At 34.9% G+C, this 10,403-nt stretch overlaps 1 protein-coding gene across 1 annotated transcript; it reads left to right on the top strand.

Moving 5' to 3' along the window:
• The first annotated feature begins 2,036 nt into the window (after nt 1-2,036).
• LOC121632980 (5-hydroxytryptamine receptor 3A-like) lies at nt 2,037-9,969 on the top strand. Its single transcript, XM_041974823.1, has 12 exons — nt 2,037-2,073; nt 3,309-3,389; nt 3,693-3,755; nt 4,280-4,458; nt 6,448-6,492; nt 6,615-6,724; nt 7,228-7,397; nt 7,518-7,678; nt 8,790-9,000; nt 9,095-9,268; nt 9,531-9,604; nt 9,705-9,969. The coding sequence occupies exons 1-12, from the start codon at nt 2,037-2,039 to the stop codon at nt 9,930-9,932; spliced, it is 1,533 nt and encodes a 510-aa protein (XP_041830757.1). The 3' UTR covers nt 9,933-9,969.
• Nucleotides 9,970-10,403: the final 434 nt, after the last annotated feature.

The following is a 10,403-nucleotide window of genomic DNA, read 5'->3' as shown; positions in this document are numbered from 1 at the left end:
ATGCAATTTAAGGCTTATCTAGACATTGTCAAATGATTCAGTAGTGCTGGAAAGCACCACCCATCTTTCAAATATCAGCTATTATTTATCTTTTTTCAAGATAATCAAAAACAATTGTCTGCAATTGTAATTAAGGGTGTCTGTTACTGATTAATAGATTGCTTATCAATAAATTATTCGTTAATTAGATGGGCGGAGCTTCACCGCACTTTCGCTCATTGCGGCAGAGGACTAAAGATTCATTAATGTTCCGTTACTTATGTAAATAGCAACATCCATTTCAAACGTTGTCTTTTGTCATCCTCGTACTTCCATGCGTCTTTTGCGTTGTCATGGTTGTTAAGTCAATTCCTTCACTAGCGGCCAGTGCTGAGTTCAGAGTTCAGTCCTGTGAGTTGATGTTAGTTTCAGACACTGTTTGGCGGAGATAATGTACCTCTATAAAGTTTTTTTTCCAACCGTCTTATCCTCATCTTCATTTTTGTTCCCTTCCTGGTCGTCTTTTTCTTCTTTGGTTTGTTTCTTTCGCTGGTCACATGTCAGCTATTCTGCTCGGCACTGCCCCTGCGATTTCCGATGGTATCGCTCCGTCTTCTGCATCAAGCGATGGACAGCTAAGCTCCCTGAAAACTAACCAAACTGTCTTAAAGCGGATGTACAGACTGTAGCGGCAAAAGACTGTTGTCCTATTAGTTATAAATAAAGAGTGACCTTTTCTGTTTGGTTTTTTTCTATTCGTGACCCTGTGCATTCATGCAACAACCCTGCCAACAAGCCTACAGATAGTCCTCCTTGTTCAGTGTCAATAAACAACTCAAACTCAAGCAAGCGTCTCATCTTTATGCATTCTGACTGATGCACCCTTGGTGGCCGCAATTAATAAACTATTCACCTATAATTCACCTAACAAAACAGCAGCCAGAAACACTGTCTCCTTCAGCCCTCTTTTCAAGCAGAACCCATCAGTTCATGGGGTAGACGGTTTGTGCTGGAAGGTTTGGATATTATGTTGCTCATGTGTACTTGAACTCTTCTAATATTTCATGACACATAGGATACTGTAGCAAAGAAAGTGACATGTTTTTGACCCTTTCAAAACATGACATGGTAGAATACATAAGGCTGCCAACATCAGTGCAGTGTTGGACTACATCTGGCTTTGTACCAAGCTTGTTCCTGGCAAAACCATCAGAAGAGCCGCAGTGTACATCAAACTTGCAAATTATGAGTCATTTTCAGAAAAAAGAATTAGCAATATCCTTGATGAAAGAGCCTTTCCATATAAATTATCAGCAACTTTTACAGAAGGCTACTCTGACTCCTGTTTGTTCTGAGCCCAGTTAGTCCCATTTGCACCTAATGGTGGTTTTATTTCTGACATCTTGCCCTGCTAGAAAATGAAGATGTCCTACTCTAAAAGCTTTGTTTTCCCACATCCTGGTTTCAGCAAAGCTAATGAGGAAGCTTATGGCTCCCTAGATACATTCAGGACTTCCTTTTATTGCAATGACTGAAAAGCGGTTTTGTGCCATGTCACAGTTAAAATACAGTACATGCACAGTATGAACATGATAAACAAAATATGATTTTTATTGCACACTTGCTTTATGTATTTGTGTAGATTCTTGCTACAACCTTGTAGTTGTATAAAACTGTGTTTATCTGATGACTTTCGGTATAGTTCCTGCTTCAAGTTTGTTTTAGCTCCTGTTTCCTACCAATGGCTTAGGATGGATGGTTAGAAACACTCCTGAAGCAGAGAACCAAATGCATAAAATTCCTCATAATTTACTAAATGGCTTTTAAAATTCTTCAAGTTGACTAATGAAGACAGAAGATGAGCCCCTACATGACAAAATCAGTTTCTTTGGTGGGAAAAAACTCAAAATCATAAATCCAGGTTGAGCTTAAATATTTGGAGGTAATTAAATTGTTCTGCCCAACCCCTCTGATACAGGCTGAGTGGTGACATGAAGACAACAGCAAACAACTGCACAGAGAACAGAGATGACAGAGAGTCTCACTGACCTATAACAATGCTTGTTGGTTTCTTTTCTCTGCTCCTTATCACAGGTAAGTTAAGACGATTCTGTATAATGCATGCACGTAGACTCATTGTGTTGAAATTCAACTGTTATGTGTTTCTGCCATTTTCATGTTTAATTAAGCAGTACAACTATATATATATATATATATATATGTATATATATATATATATTCTGATGTGACTAAATTAAATCTAATAGTTTTCACAAAGCAAAACTTTAGAAAAAGATGTATCAATGATGCATTTCTTAAATGTTTAAAGAGAATATATTTTACAGATAATCATATGTGAAATTTCTGCTGCAAGATACACACATTGTTGTAATGCCACCTAAAAATTAAAGTAGCAGAAGTAGGAACTGATTTATTCAAAATTGGCTGCCGACAGAAGCAGAGAGACTGTAGGATAGTATCCGTCATTCGTCCTCAAAATATTTTTATTTAAAGTCAAAACCTTGTGTTCACATAATGTGCAGAAAATCAGTTTTCCTTTCCACACTTGAAGAAACAGTAAAGGAAGGAGGGGTTACAGGTGACCCATCCAATCAAAAATGAAATGGTGTCTTTCAGACGGTGGATCTGCCAAGAGGATTTATAAAAGTCTAATAAATAAGAATTGTTATTCAGAGTTATTTTAAATATTTTTTGCGACAAACCAAAAACCCACATCAGATTAATGTGTACAGTTTTTTCTCTGTATTATTTAAAATGTCAGGAAAAAAATCTATATCTATATAACAGACATTGATCCGGAGGAAATGTTTTCATTTGATAAATTTAAATCAGAATTTCATTTATCTCTGAATTTAATATATTTAGGAAAAGTACTTATAAAAAAAAGCACAGGAACAATCAAAATACTAGAAAAGCTATGCAATATAAAGAGCTTAACAGTACATAAGTACTTGAATATTTATGTTATCCTTTATTCCAGACTGGTCGAACATTTCTGAAATGATTAATGCAGATTTCATGTTTAACATGATAAATTATTTTAAGACCGACTAAATAATGTAACATTTATCTGTTCCCGTTATGAAACTTCAAATTAAATCAGCTTTAAATCAACAAGTGACCTAATGTTTTTATTTATTTATTTCTATTTTCAACTTCAGCTTCTCATATGCATATTTGCCCATATTATGATACAATATATCACAGCTACTGTATCTGGGTTAAATTTCTCTTCATGAATTCATCATCATGAAATATGTAAAACATAAGATAAGTGCACATAAAATGCAAATTTGTTCTTGTTTCAGGTGGAAATGCCTCTGATTCTGACCAACAAGAGTTTTATGATGATTACCCGATGCCCAATCTAACAATGGGATTTATGCCAGGTACAAAACCAAAACTCTGCAAATTTCTTGCTATAAGCATAAAATTTTAAAAACATTATTTACAAGTGACAAATTATTTTAAGAAAAAATTACAGGTTTTGTTATTAGATTTAGCTAAAAATCTGTTTTTTGTGAAATTACTTCAGCAAAAAAGCATTTTTTTAAAAGTAAATTACAGATGTTCTCAAGAAAAATGTTTTATTTGCATCCTGCACACACCTCACGACAGTTCATATATGTTCAGATGCCTTAAAGAGAAGATATGTGTACATGAAAGTAAAATCATATAATGTCCTCTCTCAGTGTCATTTGAAATGGAGGACCTGGAGCCAGAGATTTTTCCTCTAATCTTTGAAGACATTCGAGGTAAGAAACAAACTACAAAAATAAGAGAAACCATTACTCCAATTATGTCTGAGAGTTGTAATGTTTCATTTTACAATGATTTTTTTTTCAGTGTTGTAAAAGTAATTGTGCCTCTGAACTATATCAAACAACATTCACTGTCTGGGTATTTTATCATTAAATAGTTGTGATCTATTTAATGTAATTGTCTACAAAAATTATAATTAATTTGTATTAATAATTTGACTGGGGGGAGGGTGGAGAACAGCCTTGGATTTGTTGTTCACAATGGCCTTTCAGCAGCCACAATGCTTAGATGTAACCACAGACACTTGTGAGTTGGAGCTTTTGATCACTTCATAATAAATAATTAAACGATAACATTTACCCACAGACTTCAGACAATTATTTCTAAATGTTTATGACCATATGGTAGCTGAGCTGTCTAGACAAACTCAAGTATTCTGCAGTGCTTGACAACACTCCAGTCAACATTTTATTTTTCTCATTGTTATCCTGATATGAATCTGTCTGATACAAATGTCTTGATATAATTTCAGCAAATGAAGTAAACATTTCAGAGAACTGCAGTTTTGATGCTGTTTTGAAACACCTGAATCTGACCGGAAACAGTGACATGTACTCTCTGAGTCGACCTGTTAAACACCATCGTCATCTGACATGGCTATTTCTAGAAATGAAGATCTACGCAATCCTAGATGTGGTAAGTTGTTAAGACTTTTTTTTTTTATCATTTATGTTTCAATATTTCCTCTCTTTTTCAGAGGCATCTGATATAATAATCTGTGTGGCAGCACAAGCTTTACCACTGATTTGTTTGCTTGTTTGATGTTAACCGAGTAGTCTTTTAGTCCCATTTTCATGTCCCGGTTTAGACTGCCTCCAGCAAAACATTGACAGATGTATGTTCTAATGCAGATTGCCATAATGGCCATTTAAGAAGCCCGCTTCCTGTATTTTCTGTTGGTCAGACAATGGAGGGAATGTACATGAAGTGATCAGCATGTGACTGTGCTCTGGTTACATGTGGTCACACCCCACTAAGTGGCAAAAGAGCTTTCTGTGGTCTGACTGTCTTGAAAAAATTGAAAACGCATCTAAAATGTACCAAATTTAAACTGTAAAAGAATTTATCAAGTTATGATGGTAAATGATGCTGTGAAGGTTTATTTATTTATCTATTTTGACAGATCAGATGTTATTTTGTTTGAAGCTAAAAAATACTAAATTTTGAATCCTACTTTCTTCATAGTGAAGTTTTGTTTTAAAATTAATGTGCAGTAATGGTAAGCTATCATTATAAGCTTTATCATTATTTTAATTGAATGTTAGATGCAATTAGATTTATTTAATGTGTGTTTGCCAATGGAAGCCAGAAGTAAAGCTACAGTAGAAGCAGACAAGATGGCACGCTGCTGAGAAAGATTATAAACAGCATCAACTTATTCAGGACTTATGTTGTAGCTGGATTACATTGAGCACTTAACAGATCTTGGATTTAATGTCTTACATACAGTATGAGCTCAGTGCCATTTAGAGAGATTTTAACCATCAGTGCTGCAATTAGCAGACAATGGAGAGTTAATGGAAGCCATTATTCATAACACTAGGATGAAAATAAAGAGAGATAGAAACATATCAGAAACATTTTAATCATTAAAGATCATTGCTGATACAAGATTTCAAACTTCAGATTATTCAGAGTAAATTAAATGCTTTAAGAGTAATACTCTAAAGGAGCTTTTCTGATAACAAGCCAGTGGGGCTAATAAAGTCCTAAGGTTACCAAGTTACTACACAACAACACAAGAAAATCCCATTTCCTCTTTGGACCATCTTGACTGGTATAACTGGTGGAGCAACTGCAGTGTTGTGCTGATTTCTTTTCATCCACCAGGCCAAATTGTCTGTTTCACTTCACAATAGGAGACTTTTTCTCAGTTCCAAGTATGCTTAGTATATATATGTAGGCTTATGTTTATAGGTACATGCATGGGTATATGTATGTGCTAAAAATATATGTGGATTGGCAGGTATGTAAGTATAAACATGTAGATAGGCTGCAACTTGTTCCTGAATGAACGAACGAACGAACGAACGAACGAACAAATGAACAAACGAACGAACAAACGAACAAACGAACGAATGAATGAAAATTATTTCATTTTCCCCACGAGGAAAATTATAATGCTGCAACTTATCTTAAAATAACAAATGTTTTGCTGATCATCAAAATGTATTAAAAAAAATTATTTTATTATTGTATTTCATTGTATTTTATTATTGGGGAATTCCAGTACAGAACCTCCCTGCTGAGCTCCTTCAGCTACAGACTGCTTCACTCAAGCTGTGAAGGTCCTTGATTCCTGCAGCAGTTAGACTGAAAACCACCACTCCTCCTAGTAGACCACAAACACACTCAATAACGGCCAATATAATTTATTAATGTACATACTTGTTCTCCCCGTGTATGCAGGGGTTCTCTCTTAGCTTCTTCCTACAGTACAAGGACACATGTTGGATTGATTTTAGTCTCTAAATTCTTGCTAGGAGTGAGTGATTGAACGTTTGTGTGTCTGTGTTGGTTACAGTAACCTTCTTGCTGAATGCACATGCACTTTACTTGAGAAGTCATGGTGGATGCCTGAAAATAAGGCATAATGACTATTTCCTTTGTTTCCTTTGTTTACAGAGAGAAACTGACCAGACTTTTATTTCTTACATTTGGATTTATTTGGTGAGTTTTATCTTTGAAATTTAATTGCTTCATATTGCACCATTTCATCTCACCACCAAAAAAAAAAAAATGTTTCCTCTTTTATGCCTCTTGAGCTGCCATAACCTTTTTTTTTTTTATAGAGATGGGATAATGAACACATTTGGTGGTATCCAAATGACTTCTGTGAACTTGACCATATATTAGTGCCTGCAAAACTTTTGTGGATGCCAGATCTGACCATAGAAGAGATGTAAGTTTAAATATATGCACATTTGCTTACACTTACAGATCTACCTTCAAGAATAAAATAGAATCTAATGGTATGGGCGCAATATAAAGTCATAAAGATTTTGCAGTTGTAAATGAAAGTTTGAAAATAATTTCAGAGTTTGCATCTGTTAATCAAGTTTGTCATCCTGTAAAAGCAATCTGCCTGAAAATTTCAAGTTTGCAAATGTGCAGAAAAGAATTTACAAGGTTGGTAATCATAGAAGTTATAAAAAGGCACAAAATGAAAGATATTGTGGTCCATGATAAGAATAATTTATTTGTCATTTTAAACCTTCATTCTGATTTCACTTAATTATTTTCAGAAAATCTATTAATTTCTTGTTTTCATAAATTATGAAAACAAGAAATTCATTTGAATTCAATATTCCACTTTAAAGTTTTTAAAATGATTTACAGCATAAAAGACAACTATATGATGTTCACTTTAAACTTAAAGTACCACGATCCTTTGCTGTCTAACAGGACAGAACAGGACAAAGCCAGTCCAAGTCCTTATCTCAACATAAGGAGTCATGGTTGGGTTGAATATAGAAATGACCAGGTGGTGATCAGCACCTGCAAGATGCACGTATACAAATTCCCATTTGATATTCAGAGCTGCAACATCTCCTTCAAGTCAATTATGTACTCTGGTGAGCCCAGAACATGGATGCATGAGCATGCAACATCACATACTGTATATGCAACATACGTCATCCCATTGTTGATCTGTTAAAAAAAAAACTCACAGTTGTTCTCATTTTCCACTTTAGATAAAGAACTGAAATTATTCTACAACAAAAACAACACAGTGATCACTGAGTGGTCTCGGGAAGCGATGCAGACGCAGTACGAGTGGCTATTCATCAGCATGACAGTGACAGACAAAACTGTCAAGCATTTTGGTTTCAACCAAACAATGATTATTTACACTGTAAGTATTTGTAGATACAGACAAACAAAGGTTTCAACTGGTTATTTACACTGATCCATTTCAAGCTGTTATTACATGACTTTACATTTTAGCCTAACAACAGAGTGTACAAGAACAAAGCTTCACTGTTTTGGTCCTATGTGACTGAGACTTGAGAAAAAACTGCTTAGCTCAGTACTTTTAAATATTTTCCACTGAATATTTGTAGTTTGTGTTTAAGTTGACTTCTGTGCTCTTCTACATTATATCCACTATTAAATGTTTTGAATGCATTTGAAGCTTCAGAATAGTTAGAAATCATAGCACAAGAATTAAGTGTTAGATCACAAGCTTATCACACACTCATTCTCAGAGATGAGGATGAGGATGGTTGTCTCTCTGTGTTGGCCCTGGGATAGTCCCTTGCCTCACGCCTGCTAATTGCTGGGATGGGCTCCAGCTTCTCTGCGACCCTGAACTGGACTAAGCATTATAGAAAATGGATGGATGGCAGCAAGACACGGACAGAGGACTGAACTGAACAGTTCTAGCTTAGGACCTTTGTCACAGACAACAAAGTCGTTTCAGAAGCTGTACTTAAAGTCGGACTGATTCGTACAAAATCTGAGAGGAAATCTGAGACGTAATTGTACTCACCTTTTTAATATCTGTAGATCATAATGGAAGTATAAAACAAATATTTGTTTGTACTAATAAGTTAGACCAGAAGTTTGAAGTTATCGGTGATGCAAATTGAAGCTGCCCTGCTATAAAACCTTTCCACAGGAACACTTGCTGCTGGAATTTATAGAACAATGTAAAATATGTGCAGTATAATAACAAAAATATTAAAAGACAGACCAAACAGTAAGATCTACAGCTGACACATACACCTCCAACACAAAGTTAAACAACTTTACCTTTCTGAATAAACCCCTCAACCCTTTACTAGAAAGATCTCATGTACTTTTACTTTTCATGTTTGATCAAATTGTCTGACTATACTTGTGTCTTTTATTAAAAATAATTCTGTATTGTCACATTAGTCACTAGCTTATTTTGTTCAAAGTATTCATCTCCTGTAAAATACATTGAAGGAAGATCATTAATTACACAACACGTTATTTCACAGATCAAGATGAAGAGGAGGTCTGTCCTCTACATTGCAAACTTCTTGCTGCCCGTCCTCTTCTTTTTGTGTCTGGACTTGGCCTCCCTCCTGATGTCAGACAGTGGGGGTGAGAAGGTTGGCTTCAAAATCACTGTGCTGCTTGCCGTCACAGTGATGCAGCTAATCCTCAATGAAATTCTGCCTTGTTCATCTGACAGGATCCCACTCATAGGTAATAAGTGTAAAGTCTTTCTTGTTCATGTAAGCTAAAATACCACACACAGATTTTAAAAGGCCACATTATTGATGCTGACTGTTCTTCTCAGCTGTCTACTGCATTGGGATTTTTACTCTGATGCTGTTCAGCCTCTTGGAGACCATTTTGGTGATGCATCTGATAAATAAAGATTCTGAACCCCAGGAAAATGAAACACAAATAAAGCAAAGCCTGAATGAAAATCACATGAACAAATGGAACAATTTCCACTGCTGTATTAGAGGTGAGAATAATTATAGTTTCTACAAACCATGGATTAACATTCATGTTTTACTGAGATAATTCTACAACATGTGTTCTTTATGTGTTCAACAATTATGTTGTACATGTATAGCACGCTGGCAACCATGTGTTTTTATAAAGTGCTATATAAATAAAGTGTTTTATTGTGCTTAAAAAATTAAGATTGGATTGGATTGGATAGGTTTAAACTTGAAAACCCATACACTGAAAAATTACAATGGTGACTGTTATTGCTCTATCAGGAATAAAGAAACAAAGTGACTGCACATCTGTCAGTAAGGGATCAGCTGATCAATCATACTCCATGACCAAAGAGGTTAAAACTGTTTTAAAAATTGAAAACATCACATTTGTATTTTTCTTGATAATTTCTAATTTAAACATGTATAAACATATCTATTCCTCTGCATCTGCAGGACAGCAGCAACCATCTGACCAAGGTGTCACTCACATTAGAAAAAGTCTCAGATGAGCTGGAGGAGATTAAGAAAGCTGTTGCTCTACTCAGCAACAGAAAGGAAGATGGAAAACCTGGCTACTGGACCAGATTGGCTAGAAAAATTAATAAGTTCTTCACATTTTTCTATGTCACATCAGTCATTCTGTTTCTACTCATGATCTTTTCAGTGTGGATCTTAGCATGAAGCTAGCAACGCAAAGGTTTGAAAACATGTTCAAGGTATTGTTATTTTACATAAACGTGACCTCGTATGTAATGATATCTTTAAAAGTTGGTCAAGTCTGGTAAAAATAATTTTTGATGCATCAACTCTGTCTTCAAACAACCAGAGTGGACCAAAATGCTTTACACAACATTAACAGGCAAAAATAATAAAACAAAGCAAAGAATAAGATGTAGAAAGAATGGTTTAGAGGTCATGAAGAGCATATATATATATAAATGTCTTTAGCTATTAAAAGTTTCAATAGATAGGGCACAACTTTTTACCACATATAACGTGATGGCTTGAAGACCAAAAAGATTTGGGTCTGAGTTTTAACAGTTCACACAGATTTTAATACATAAAAAAGAGCCCATATAATCAAAACATCACAGAAGCGTGTCAGATTAGAAGCTAGATTTTTACTGTTCCTGTACATGTGGTATTTCTAAA

Source organism: Melanotaenia boesemani, chromosome 21 (genome assembly GCF_017639745.1).
Source record: "Melanotaenia boesemani isolate fMelBoe1 chromosome 21, fMelBoe1.pri, whole genome shotgun sequence".
In the NCBI taxonomy this organism is placed as follows: domain Eukaryota; kingdom Metazoa; phylum Chordata; class Actinopteri; order Atheriniformes; family Melanotaeniidae; genus Melanotaenia; species Melanotaenia boesemani.
Note: the sequence above shows the minus strand (reverse complement) of the source record. Positions and strands in the feature narration are given on the sequence as shown.